General features: G+C 31.5%; 1 protein-coding gene across 1 annotated transcript; it reads left to right on the top strand.

The window, feature by feature from the left end:
• The first annotated feature begins 10,160 nt into the window (after positions 1-10,160).
• Positions 10,161-12,120, top strand: LOC113548338. Its single transcript, XM_026949167.1, has 2 exons — positions 10,161-10,466; positions 10,660-12,120. Exons 1-2 carry the CDS (start codon positions 10,359-10,361, stop codon positions 10,927-10,929), a joined length of 378 nt encoding a protein of 125 aa, XP_026804968.1. The 5' UTR covers positions 10,161-10,358; the 3' UTR covers positions 10,930-12,120.
• The last annotated feature ends 3,465 nt before the right edge of the window (positions 12,121-15,585 follow it).

Raw genomic sequence — 15,585 nt, 5'->3', positions numbered from 1 at the left:
GTTATTACACGTTGTGCAACAGTCGCCTCTAATAATTTTGGTACAGATCGTGTTTTTATAATTATTATTAATTACTAGAGACAAAGTTGTGAACACGGCGAGACGCATACAATGATTTATAACCACAGGTATTGGACTCGCGAGGTCCCAGAAATAAATGTACATAGGAGTAGCAGATTATTAGATACATGTGTAAGATTTGGGACTTGATGCACTGAAAATATTGTTATAAGTATGACTAAAATTAACAAAAAAAATGTTTAAATTATAAAGGAAAAACGGTATTTATTGGAGAAAATATTTACTGATATGATATCTATACAACTTTATATCATATTGGTATGAATTGTTTAAATTTATCGAATATGTGTTTTTATGTAGACGTATTATTATAAAATTAAATATGCGAAAATATGTAAATTAAAATTGTCTATTTAATTTCACAAAACCACTGCACATCTTACTATAAACAATATCCTACAACCACCTTAGAGAAAAAAAAAACGTACAAATGCAAAAATACTTCTTACGCGTATAGTAAAAACTGCGTTCGATAATAATGTTATGTATTTTTATAATAATATAATGCGTGTAGGAAACGGCTGGGAAGTGTTTTCGACTTCGGCGTGTCGGCGGCGGTGTTGCTGTTTATCGGTTTTTGCAAAATATTCGTTTTACAGGTGCAGCGGTCAACAAAATCATTATTATTACCGTCATCAAAAGGCCCCCCTACACCGCATGTACCCCTCGTAGTCGGAGTCGTCGTCCCCGCGCGTCGTTATTGTATCTAATAGTGTTTATATCCCGTCAAACACTTGCCACTCTATACGCACACCAGTGGGGTAAGTACCTCTTCTATACCTGCCCTTATTTATAACATAATAATGCGTATTGACGGATTGGCAGAATTCGGTACATTCCTACCATTCCGTAAACGGTCATAGTCGGGTGTATACATATTTGTGTATTGTAAGTACACCATCACCGCCGTACACACATAATAAAGTGCGTGCGTCCGTGTATACACATTGTGTTGCGATTGTGTTATTATAATATTATGTATCACGAGTATTTCTTCGGCACACGGCGGCGGTCGGGATCGGACAACCGCAATAACAACGGGTGCGCGACAAACACTGCCGTACAGCGGTAAAAATATAATAATAATAATAATAATAATGTACGCGTAGCATACCGTCTCGTCGATATATTATTATTGTTATTATGTATGTTATATTATGTACAAATGTACAGCGCATTATTGCGGCCCGTCTCTACCCGCGAGAAAGGGAAAAGGAAAATCTAAAAGTATAAAAGAGTTGATGTGTGTGCGCGCGCGCGATTCAAAACGCCACAATGATAATAATTATTAATACCATTATTATTCAACGGCGGAGGTAAAAACGCTTTTACTACTCGGGTTTTCACTCGGGGGTCGTCGTGCCATATGGCAGGTGCGTCGTAGGTATATAGTGTATACATATTTATTATATATATATATATTATATGTGCGTTATGTATCGTAAGATACGCGTAGTCGTTCGTAATAAATATTATATATATAGCACATATTATGTATAACCCGTATTGTATATTATATACGTATACGGTCCGCAGGTAGGTATAATATATATATATATATATATATTTAGGCAGAGGTAGGTAGGTAGGTATACCTTTATATTGTATACGTGCACGTGTGGGGTTACGACGGGTTGTTTACAATAATCATGGGGTTGGAAAACGAAAGGCGAGATTGTGCGGGAGAACGGCTTAACCCTCCCACCCCGCGCGCCGCCGATCCTCGGGCCAACAACGTCTAGAACTCGAATAACACCCCGCCCACTCGCCGCTCCTCCGCGAAATACGTTGACTAGTATATATATATATACGCGCACACACACACGTGCAACTTATGTATGTGTATAACATGCCATCGTTGCAGTATATACCTACTACCGATTCGAGTGGTTAAAAGTGTATATAAGACGCGACAGGTGATGTTTGGCCAGTATTATTTTTTTTTCTTCTATTTTATATTCGGAGGTGCGTGGGAACTGGTGAACGATCGTCATTCCCACGGTGTATTGACGACGTCGTTTCACCGTCATCGTCCAGATGTGGTCCATAGCATCACCTGCCCGTACACCGTTTTTCCTATGTACGCTTCGCACCCCCGCGCCCCATACCGATATATAGCGTCCGCGAAACCACCGCTGCACATACAAAACGATGCCTCCTAAATATACAAATGCACCGTATGCGTGTGTGTGTGTGCGTACGATGCGACCGTTAAGGTGTACGGATTTTTATTATTGTTATTATTATTATTTATTATTTTTTTTCCGATTTTTTCCTACACGCCACCCCCGCCGATAAACGTTCCCTGAACGGTTATTACTTTTAACGCTAAGAACGATGAGATCCCACATGACCTAAAACCACGCCATCGTCCTTGTAGCAGACCGCGCACACAAAAGGACATTAAAAAAAAAAAAAAAATTAAAAGTGTACAATGTATGCGTACGTGTAAGTACGTTACCCACCTACTGCAACATAATATAATATGCAATGTCTATACGTAACATATTATGCCTACCTATACGGTTACAAGTCCATCATCGATCCTCGTAAAAAAAAATATATTTATAAAAGAGAAACCGTTTGTTATCGAACCTATATATTATATAATATAATATTATACACGCTCGATGAGAAGAAACTAAGTTTTAGTGAAATTATGTGATGGGGGGTGCAACGTATTGTGAGCCTATGGCGTGCTATATATACATATTATTATTATTATTATATGTGTATGCGTATGTATTGTATTCACTCTTGGGGAATAGTCATCTAATAGGGAGTGTCCAATATGTCATCGATTTGAAATTATAATAGGTACATACTTTATTTGATTATTAGGTATTATTATTACTTTAATTTGAACTGCAAATCATGTTATATCCACGCCTGTTTGCACTGTGGCGACTAAAATACGATATATTGTGTATTATCGATGTGATTTCTATAACTGACGAGATTGTCAAACGATACAAAAAATGGTACTTCGTTTGTCTGTAATTAATACTCATTACTCGTTTATATCAGATGCGTATAATTCCTAACAACTATGAATTTCGTAACTTTATTTCGCAATCGAATTCGTCCCACGCCGTCAACATCCATACGAGACCAAGTTAAATTATATAGATACGTATAGTGGATCAATATATTGGCATGTAGTTGAACGAAAATAATTAGTTGTAGGCGTCAGTCGATAATTTCATTGTCAGGCCGCCGTTATAATTATATACAGGGTTATTCAAAGTGCATCTGGTATAGTATATACCGGGTGTTATCGTACCTATATAAATATTTTTAAAAGGAAAATGTTTAAAGTTTTTTTTTTATTTAGACACATCTAAAATAATTTGCAAATGTTATGATTGCTTATAATATTGTAAGACAGCTTTGGGGGTCAACTTAAGGAATTCAAATAGGTAAATATACTTCTTTACAAACATATTATAACGTGAAGATTTTTTTTTAAAGATTTTAGTAATTGAACAATATAAATTAATATATGCATCATACTTGAGAGCGGTTTAAAGTTTTAATAAATTGCATTTTGACCACCACAAGCGTAATGGGTGACGCCACTAATAGCTACTTGACGATATGTTAATTTTTTCAATTATACTAAAATGTATTTAAAAAGATCTTCACATCATGTTTGCAAAATAAATATAAGTTTCTGCTTGAATTTTTATAGTTGACCCTTAAAACTTTTCTTGAAATATTGTAAAAATATAAAATAATTTTAGATGTTACTAAATAAAAAATACTTTCATATTATAGATTTAGCCCTATTTTGAATATTTAAATGTGTGATGATAAAATAATTGTAATATACAATTTGAATACATTATTAGTTTATATACAATATACTATCTAGTGTTAATGATATTATATTTCAGAAATAACGCATCTGGAAGTCGTTTATACTTTGTAGTGTTCAATATGTAACAATAAACATTTGAAAATATTTGAAAGGAACACCAAAAACCGGATATATTGCGATTCATAGGTCGCATTGTATATTTTCATGTAGCGTATAGAAACACACGTTATGCGTGAAAAAGTGCAACGTCACAAATATCCGGTCACTATTTGAATGGGGCACCGTGTACGATTTATTTTTGAAAAATTTAAGTATTAGGTGACGACGACCTTCCCCACACTTCACTCTGCTTATCTAACTTCAATAATATTGAAAACTCCAAAAAAGTTATAAACTTAAAGTCTTAATATGTATTAAAATACGTCGTAAACGATAACGACGATGAGCGTAATATTTTTTTTTCAAAAATATTGTTTTTACTACAAATTATTATTATATACAAAAAAAATTGTATGCTTATTTATTTCCGAAAACATTCACATTTTACGCTCTTCGATGTATAATAATGAACGTTTACTGTTCTTAAAAGAACCGCCCTGCGTTGTTATACCCAATGATATTCCTTCATTCGTGGTTTTATAGCATAAAAAAACGTACTATACGCGATCGCACGACTTGGACATCGGGTAAACCACACGGACTTGTCGAATGTTTAACGAATCGGCGATTACCCGACGTTCGGACGAGCGAGCCACACAGTAATACAGCATTAAAATATGTATGCACCGGGTCGCAGCAATTATTATAATTATTATGTATTTGTGCATATGTATAAAATAATGTGCATAGCGTTATATGTACACCGAATATTATTATGGACACGCACAATATATGTGTATTACAGCGATAGGCGATGTATACAAACTACGCGAATTGTTACAAATAATGCAAATACGCGCACACGAAATAACGTTATGCGCTTGCCTGAACTTGCAGATATTTATGTAGCTCTATACACACGCGGCCGATGGACTGTGACATAATATTATATTATAATGCACACGCGGTGTACCATTATAATATGTTAATAAATTATATGGACGTGCACGTCTTAAAATATAATCTATGCAAGACTTTTATAGACGAGTCACGTGGACAATATATATATATATATATATATATGTATATTAAGTATAATATATATATATATGTATATTAAGTATAATATCGCCATAGTGTATATACATGTATGATATAAATATTAAAATATATTATTATTATCAATGGTACAGTACGAGCGTATCATAAGCTGCGTCCAGCGATGTTTCACAGTTGATAATATAGATTATTAATATTATTATTGTTTTTGTTCACACGCCGTGGCGCACGACCGCCGTCCTTGTATCAATATAATAATAATACTGTATTATAATGAGTGCGCCTACCTACGCGCGACTCGTGCCCGACGCGCGCATAAATTATTCAAGGACGCCATCGATTCAGCAAAATAATTATAATTGCGTGGTTATTAATAGTTGATTTGTTTTGTGTAATTGCGTAACGCTGATATATTGTGCAGTGTTATATCATTACATTGCATTAATAACAGCGTAGTGATGGATTCGGGGTTCGTGTAAGTTCATCCGTCCGTCACACGCATTGATGCATACGTTATCGGACTAGCCAAGTCGCATTCAATGTAACGTTATAGAAATCAATTGATTTCAATTTATGAACTTTTTTTATTTTTTATTTGAATACCTATTTTTGCACATTTTCCCGGTAATAAACAGTGCGGTTTATGTAAAGAGCGAATACAATTTTTTTAACGTCTATCAAAATCAAAATTTACACAACAATTTTAAAAATACAAAAAAGGTTCAAATGACGGTAGGTCAAAAACAGTACAACCAAGAAATTCAAGTGTTATATTTATAATATGAATAATGTGAAAATAAATAAAGATTCATTTTTTTTTTTTTATATAGATAATTTAAATAAATAATATTATTAATCTGTTATTCTGTTAATAACATATGATAAATATGACTTATTTTTCATTTCTAGTGTTAATTCATTTCTAGGCCTATTATGTATTTATAAGATTATACTTACATCATTTGTACACAAGCTTTAATTATATTTCATGCCATAAAACATTTTTAATAATGAAATAAAATATCATTTTTTTTTCAGATATATTCGATTATACGATTAAATAGTGGGACCTAACTTTAACTACTGCAGTAGTCGGGTTATTTATTTGTGTGTATATATATATATATATATATTTATACTAATTAACGCCAAACGGCTTTTATAACAGTATAGATAAAAATATTACAGAACAAAGGATTATGGTTAAAACAAAGTAAATATAAGTAAATATAGTAATAATATAATTTATGCGTTAAAATGAAAAGCAAATATGATGTGTGTGTGTTCAAGTACGAAATTATTATTGATTTTTATTAAATATAGACATCATTCTTGTTAGGGGTGCATTTTTTGCAAAATTGCTTCGGCCTAAAGGTATATAAAAGAAATCTTTATTACGGGTATTACCACAGGTATGCGAATGCTCAGTCGTTCCAATAAACGAGGTGCGTCAATCTTACCATCAATCAATGATTAAATAAAACAACTATAATTGATGTGACGTTCAGAAAGCGACTTGAATTTAAACAAATCCTTAATTTTACTATAATCATTAGGAGGATGTGTAACATTGAGGCTGTGTCCTGCGAAACTTAGGAAGCGGATTTAGACTCTATCAAGTCTCTGGATGTTACTCTTTGTGTAAGGACACCAGACGACAATTCCGTACTCCAAGATTGATCTTATATGGGAGTTGTAGAGTACAGAAAGGCATTTTGGGTTATCAAAGTTTTAAAAATTTCTTCTAATAAAGCCGAGAACACGTAGTGCTTTACCAGTAACAGAATCAATGTGTGGACGAAAATATGGTGATGGAAAATAAATAAATCCGAGGTCTTTTACTTGGTTAACGCGTTCAAGTGGTTGCCCGATTAAACTGTAATCAAAATCGAGAATTCTCCGAGAACGGTAGAAAGACATAATTTTGCATTTGTTTGTGTTCAGTGATAACCCGAAAATATTACACCAATTCTATCAAAAACAAATACTGATAACATACTATGCGGATGTATAGTATGTATATATTTATTATAAAAACATAATATTTACTGTGAATACTTAAATGAATAGAATTACATTGTATATAAATATATGAGTATGATGATATATGCATTATATATAAATAATCTTTATAAGAGTTTACTTGCAGTTGACTGCGAAAGGGCATGAGCCATGAGTGTTAATTTCCATTAGAATTGAACGATTTTCTTACCTATACCATATTCGTATGCAGCTGAAGAGATTGAACTTTCTATGATAAACGTTATTTTAAAGCGTTGAAGTCGCACTATTTTACTATAACACTCATCATAAAATAACCCGTAAACATATTTATTTTTTTATCGTTTCAACAGTCTGAAATATTAATTATGCTTTTCAATATAAATAACAAATAAGTATATAAGTTATAATACTTTTTAATATAATATTTTATTTTAGTGTTACAAAGAACCGTAAATCGTGTACTACAAATTTCGATGAATTATTATGATAAATCATTATTACGTATTTTTAATTTATCTTTTTCGTGTTTACGTGTACGACTTGATATAATTCTGCACGTCCTTATAATATATTATTATTGTTGTTTACCTATAATAGAAGCTTTAATCAGAAGTCGTCTGACCCAAGTGAATGGTTTTAAAGATGAAATTCTTCGTCTATTGGGCAAAACAAACGTATGTAGGTATTACACAAATGAATGCATATGTATATAACATGACACTACTCAACTAGAGAAAAACTGTCATGCAAATATTGAACGGGCAACAAGCTATAACATGACCGGAAAGACATAAACAAATAATATATTCCTAAACCTTCAATTGTTTTGATAACGGCTATAGCTAGCTAAATTCATTCATTTATGATATTTAATAAGCTAACAACACGAAATTCATTTTTCTGAATGTAATTTCACCATGGTATTATGCTGATGTGGCGCTTACAGTAGTGAGTCGATTTCCGAGCACATTTGATTACATTTTTTTTTTTTTTCATAAACAGCTAAAAATGTCCACGTTTATTTGACTTCGCAGGGCTGGCCACTAGCCCGGAAAAGTATTATTATGATTTTTTTTTTTTTGTATGATCTGAAAGTATCGATAGAGTATCTGTTATTATATATATATATTTATAAAATTACACTATTAATACATGGAAATGTATAAATACCTAAATATGCGTCGGACTACGATACAATATAATAATAATTCAGCACACAGTGACCCACCACCAGTCGTTTTTCGTTATAACAATACGTATTATGTCATGACTATAATATGCTTCGATTTGTATTCATTTGCATATTTTTACCAGTATTATACTATATACTAAATAAGCACAAAATATGTTATATGAAAATAATATTCGAATTTAATTTTAAGGATAAATTTTTTTATTTTTTTGACGCTAATTTGTAATTAAAATTAAAAACTTAACGTACAGTAAAATAGAAATAACATTTTAATAATTACTGAAAATTCAGTAAAAGTAAAATAGATTAAATTCAAAGTTGAACTAGCCAATTATACCTAAATTATATGACTAACCTAACCGATTTTTTTTTGATTTTATCCTCAATAATACACGAATAAATAAAATAAATTGTAACTTATTTTATTTTAATTTAAAATTTAAATCATACGTTTTTTTTTTTATAAAATATGGTTATACGATCATAGATATTTTACGGCGTATTTGATGTTTAAACGCATATGTTCAAGAAAATATTTCGTGACTCTATAAATCCGAGACCATAATGGTTCGCATGACGTTGTTTGCTGTCCCGCCAAAATCATAATAAAACGGAGATGACGACAATAATAACAAAAATCAAAAACAACAATATATCAGAGTGCGTACATTATAATATAATGAAGAAAATATTTATATGATTTTTATACTTTTATGTCGAACGTACGCACGTAAAACACACAAAAAAAAAAAACCCTAAACACGTACAGTATTAACATCATAATATAATTTATTAAGTATAATCATATACTTCGTAATGCTCACCGATAAAACACATCTCCGGATGGACGATGACGCGGCGTAGAGCATTTGCGTGTGCAGCGGCGTACGGCAAACGGACGAAGATATCAAAACAACAATAATAATAATATATTACGTAGGAATGAAAACCGATAACAACTATTGTTTATTGCATTAACAATTGTGTACATGACGAGCAAAATGTAGTCTGTTCGAGAGAGTTGAGGTCGGGTTGTGCGTGTCGTCTTTGTGCACAGACACGATAATTTATACCTATGCCAATGACGATGGTTAGGTAGTTTAGGTAATTAGGTTAGGAATGAGGTACATGTTCAGAAATCGATTCTTTTTTTTTTTTTTTTTGGTGGAGGGGGCCAAGTTCTTAAACTTGTTGTGCCGATGCATTGAACGTGTATCCCTTTGTAATTCGGCCCATTCCAGCCAACTTCGGGCTGATGACTCATGGTTCACGATTTCAAAAACACATTTTCCGTTTAGTTTTATATGTGTTAATATTCCGTGAATAATGTGTATTGAAGCGTATAATACCGAATTCGCGATAAAATTTCAAAAAAGTTCATATTCGCGGCGTTGAAAACACCCAAAACGTTTTCTTAAGAAAAAAGAAGTGCATAATGTTATTTTGTATTTATTTGTTATCGTGATCATCGTGAAATGTTTTTTGGTTTTTGATAGCCGATAAAGTGATAACACTTTTGAAGTACGTCGTGTGGGAGAGTTAGATCTGCTGAGTACCCGTTATTATAACGTACATGCGAGTCAAGCGCGCTATACACGTTATAATATTAAATATAGAATACAATGTATTGTAAATAATAATTATAACGAAAACGAAACACAATAACAATATTATAAGACGTATTATATAAGATTTTCAAATATATTTTTTTCGGGGCGGTCCCTATAAACCTATGTGGCCGTTAGTAACGTGTGTGTATATATGCCATACGGGGAACGACAATGGGACGTGTGCACGCACACACGCGCACGCGCCTCTCGCTCGCACACATGGTACGTTGTATTCTTCGCGTACGAAGACGAGGAGGCGGCGGGTTTATACAATACGTATATATAAGGTGGCTGCAGACGAGATCAGGACCGCATTCCGATCCGGGACTCGACGACGACGGCGGCGGCTGCCTTGTGAGTTTTGGACGCGCTCTCCGAGAAACGACGCACCTGGAAGAACGAGTCTCTGCGCTCCCGCGTCGTACATAGCCATATATAATATTATATTATAGCCTACAGACCTCGACCCGTTCGAATCATCGCCGGCGCAGTCATGTGCCGAACACTGCGCCATCAACATCCAAAAATGGGTCCGATGCCGAAGGACCACGGCAACGTCAACGAAAATTCCTACGCCAACCGTCTCAACCACCTGAAACAAGTGAGTAATAAAAACTTGTCAAAATATATTTAACTGTACCTATAGTGTTTATAAAGTACACATTACCCGCAGGGGACGCGACCGCCCCTCCACTGATAAATGTCGTCTTTTTTAGCAGACAATTATGGGGAGGGGGTTACCTATACACAATGTCGTTTACTAAGACCGATTTCTACCATTATTATTATCATAGGTGTTGAAACCGTACCGAGAGAACAACGCCAACTGTCTGCGGCTGATCACCAGGTCGGCTAGAGTGAACCTGAACAAGCATTGGAAGAGCCTGGAGAATCTGTTCACGGCCGGACACGACCGTCGTGCGGACGTCAAGGAACGCGCCCAGAACGCGGTCAACGAGATGCTGGAGAACGGGGAGAACGAAAGACCCGCGGCGGAAGCCTACACCAGCCCGACGGCGGACGCGGTCGAAAAATTGCAACACTTGCACGTGAACGACGGTTGACGACCCGCGACGACCGCACACTTGGTTTGATGTAACCGGGTGTGGGGTGGGGTGGATGTGGGGGGAGGGAAAATCGTAAATCGTTTACCGAGCACATATATATTGTGACCATATACGTCATTGTAACCGTAGCATAATATGCTACGTGTGTGTACCTCATGTCTTTCGTTGTTTTTTTTTTTTGATATTTTGTTATATATTTTATTTTAATATTTTATTTCACTTGACACGCGCACCATCACGTTTTTTTTTATATATATGCACAATTTTACGCACCGTTTTCGCACTGGTTTTCATTCGCACAATTGCACCTACACGCACACTTATTACGCACTTTTAAATGCACTCGAACACATAAATAGCACTATAAAACATTAAACACGATATTTAATGTTCACACTATATATTATTATATTATTATATCGCACTCGACACTCGTTAAAATATATGCACCACTATAATTTATATTCACATCACACATTATTAGATTTTAAGCAAATATTTTATCGTCCGACAAAGGACACTGTACCACACCGCAGGATAGTCCGGATCGATATTAATGTAAATACTCTTGCACTTTATAAACTATTATGTACATAATATATTTTATTAGTCTTAAGTGTGTCGGCCAATTATTGGCGACTACAACTATTCATGCCTGGCTTCCTAACATATAGTTTTATACCTAATTTGCATGTCTCACGACGTCGATTAGAAGAAATTAGAATTTAGAATATTATAGAAATAATTAGGTTAATTAAAACTTACTATCTGTGATTATATTGAAATAAGTTCTTATTTTTATATTTCATTTTATATTAGTTATTATTGATACTATAGTATCATTGGCGGGTCATTTAATTTATTATATTAATATTAATTACATAATTATCGAAACATGAAAAAGTTTTGATTAGGCCATAATATTATTATTATTTTTTTTTTTTTACTTATTTTTGTTATTTACATTGTTAAACGAATATTTGCTCAAGAAAGAACAGAATCCATCCATTCATATATTTAGTTGTTAAGCAAAACATATTTTTTGACAAAGCTTGATGGCTACTGTTGCCAAAACTAATATAAGATAAATAAATAAAAAAAAATATTTAGATATATTATATTATATTGTAAACAATTATGAAAATGAGTTTTGCATGAATTTATTACAAGAATTGTTTTAATTTTTAATTGTGTGTTATATATTTTTCTCAATAATTAAAAATCATTAGAATTCGAACATTTCTACTTTTATTTTATGAAACAATAAAGTGTTCAGAAAAATATGACTTATACGTCTTACTATAAGAGTGTAAGCGCCGAGCGATTTAATATTTCCATAAGTATATAGAAAACCATGTTTCCTGTTTGATAATTTATCGTTACCTATTATGTAAAGATATGTACACGAAATACATCACATAATGTAGTCAAGAGTCAAAGTAAGTTAGATCATGCAGAGGTACATAAAAAAAAGTTTAATCAAATCGATTATCTCAAAAGTCAAAACCAAACAAAATAAAAATAAACGATTAAAATGTGTTTACAATCTGAAAAAAACAATATAAAATACAGTAGATTCTCGTTATGTCGAATCCCGAGGGGAACAGGAAGAAGTTCGACATATTGATATATTGAGATATCGAGTTTTATAAAAAAATATGATAAAAACGTTGGAAAGTAGGTATCCGTATTGCTGTACATTAGGTGTCGAGAGAGCCACTGTAATGGATGTATTAAATCTAAAATCAATGTATGTCGTCGAATACGAAAAACGATTTTGATCGAAGGCGTTCTGTCAACCTACATCACAATAAATACATTTAATGTACTTTCATCATTTATTTATTTTTCATATTTCCATAGTGGTAATCAATGTTTATAATTTGTGTTACCGTAAGTTTATTTAATTAAAGGTTATCAAAAGAATTGTATTTATTTTATTATTAGTATTTAATCATAACAATAATATATTATATATATTAATAATGAATTATATTAGTGTTAGTAATTTTTGAATCAATACCACCTTACTATACAATAGTGAGAATAAATACAAAATATGAATAATAATATTTTAAAATTAATCTTTACGTTTTAAAAATATTATTTCCTTAAAGTCTATAGCTATAAAAATTGAACATTAAATACATTTTTTATTGCTAAATTCTCGTAACTACTAGCTGGTTAATGTTCATGATTTTGAAAAAAACCTGAAACGCATATAAAAAGTTATTCCTTTTAGAATTTATATATAGATATAAAAACAACTTATGTGGGATTTTTTTTATTAAATTATCAATAATTTAGACCCAGATAAATGGCTTATCATTATTTATAGTAAACAAATTTAAAACTTAAAATGTCTATAAATAGCTCAAACAAATTTAAAATATTTTGAACATTATTAAACATTGTATACTTAATAAAATATAAATATTTGATGAGAATTTCGAGTATTTACATTTATTGGTTTTTGAATTAAAATAAAAAAAATATATATATATATAATATAAATATACTGGGTCACCAAAAAAAAAAAAGGTAGTACGGTTATATCAAATTTATAATACTTTTAATCATCTCTTAGATTAGAAATCGAATTTTGTAAGTATGGTATAAATAATAATGTATAAATATTAAATGGTATAAATTAACATAACATATGTTTTTTTATAATATTATGTTCTAAATAAATAAACAGTACCTACAAATAATTAAAAAATCTTACGGCATAAATTAAAAAATTGATATAATTTCTATTATTAGAATATATAAGTATATTTATATATATATATATATATATGTGTGTGATTTTTATAATGCATGTTTTTTATCAGTTCTCGATGAAAACTAAAATTATTAAGATTTAACAAACTCAAATCAGGTTATTGTATTAACAGTGTATTTGGTCCCTTAAGCGTTATTCTTTATCGAACTTATTCGAATAATACTTTTTATTTTCGTTTTATGCTTTGTAATTTAACATACGTTTCTGATTGTACTTTTATAGTTCATCTACAAAATTAAAAATATTAGGATGAGGGCTGTAAAAATATAGGTTTAATACAGAATGATATGATTTGCAAATTTTTGTTGTACAACTAGGTAGGTAAGTGGGTTTATAGCCGGGACCCAACGCACCTACTGGCTATACTAACTATTTATACCCGGGAGTCGACTTACCATTTTCAAAATTTATACAGATTATCGCGGACCCACATTTACCTAGCCTCAATTTTTTTTTTTGGCGGAAAATTTTTAATTCTGATCACTCTTAAATACAAAGTATAATTAATTTTCTACCAGAAACCACCCTCAAAGTTGAAAATCAATACATTTTATCGACTATTTATCGTGTACACAGACATGAAAAATAACACACAATATGTACCATTGTAAAATCAATAGCCTACATACATCACGCCGCTAAAAATATGCAATATTTAAAATCGTTATTTTCCATTGTCTTCAAACTTGAATCACTCATCATCAATTAATGTGATTCAAAGCATTTTTTTTAACATTTTCAGTTTTTTAGAAACCTCGTATCGAATTTTTAACACGTTATCTGCCATGCATAATTTCCTGCATTTAACCATGTGTAGTTTTATGTGCACGCCATAACTTGTCATACTTGTTTTTATGTATACACTTACGTTTTTTCCAAACCATTCTCGTGTACAAAAATGTGTACACGGATTGTTGATTTTAAATTGGATTGAAAATCGCATAACCCCCAGGACACTTTCTATACATTTAGCGAAAATATAACATAAACAATTCTTATAATTAACTTAAAAGTCAAAATCAAAATGTTGACCAATTTATTTCATTTCATATTTTGGCAAACATACAAAAAATAACTACACGAGAATGACATGACAACAGAACAAAAATAAACGTGATAGTTTACATGTATAGTTTAACGTGTTAATTTTTAGGAGATAAAATTAAAAATAGGCGTTATATTATTTTTACTGAAAAAAATTTGATTTTGGTGGATTTCATAAAAAACTGAACTTTTATTGCTATAGATAATGCAGCTATATCCTATAGTTTTACAAAAGTGAAATATCGAATTTTTAGAGTTAGCCATAGTATATCGATGAAATACTTACAGCGGAATTATCACAGGTTAAAAATTTAGTCGGTGGAATTTATGTACAATCGATGAAATTTACAATCACAGTGTCCGAACGACCGGAAACATCCAGTGCCCTAAAAAATATTTATACGATGAATGAATAAATTAAAAAAATAAATTTTTTTTTTAAATTAAATGGTATAAATACAAAGTAATTCGTGTTTTTATTAATGTTATTAATTGTATTCATTTTAGATATTTTATCAATTTTAACTGTTTTGTATATACAATATACATATCTTTTTTATAGCAATAAGTTGTTTACTATTAATTTAATTGAAACTACTTAATAATTTTTTATAACTTAAACTGTATTCTTTTAAGTGTCAATACCTTATAAAATATGAATAAATAAATAAACAATAATATAGTATAACAGCTCAATATAGTCAATAACACGTCATATACGCGCGATATACGTTTACAAGTTATACGAACACAACACGTTATTTATTTCTCATTAGGAACGCTATATTTACTATGTTACAAACAAAAACCTTGGGCTGAAG

The sequence above is a fragment of the Rhopalosiphum maidis genome, chromosome 4 (genome assembly GCF_003676215.2).
Source record: "Rhopalosiphum maidis isolate BTI-1 chromosome 4, ASM367621v3, whole genome shotgun sequence".
Lineage (NCBI taxonomy): Eukaryota > Metazoa > Arthropoda > Insecta > Hemiptera > Aphididae > Rhopalosiphum > Rhopalosiphum maidis.
This window is presented reverse-complemented; position numbering and strand designations above follow the sequence as displayed.

Excerpts from the sequence above, each read along its gene's own strand:
- LOC113548338 (XM_026949167.1), top strand. The coding sequence starts at position 10,359 with ATGTGCCGAACACTGCGCCATCAACATCCAAAAATGGGTCCGATGCCG. Across the intron at positions 10,467-10,659 it reads GTCTCAACCACCTGAAACAA|GTGTTGAAACCGTACCGAGA; the intron begins GTGAGTAATAAA and ends TTATTATCATAG.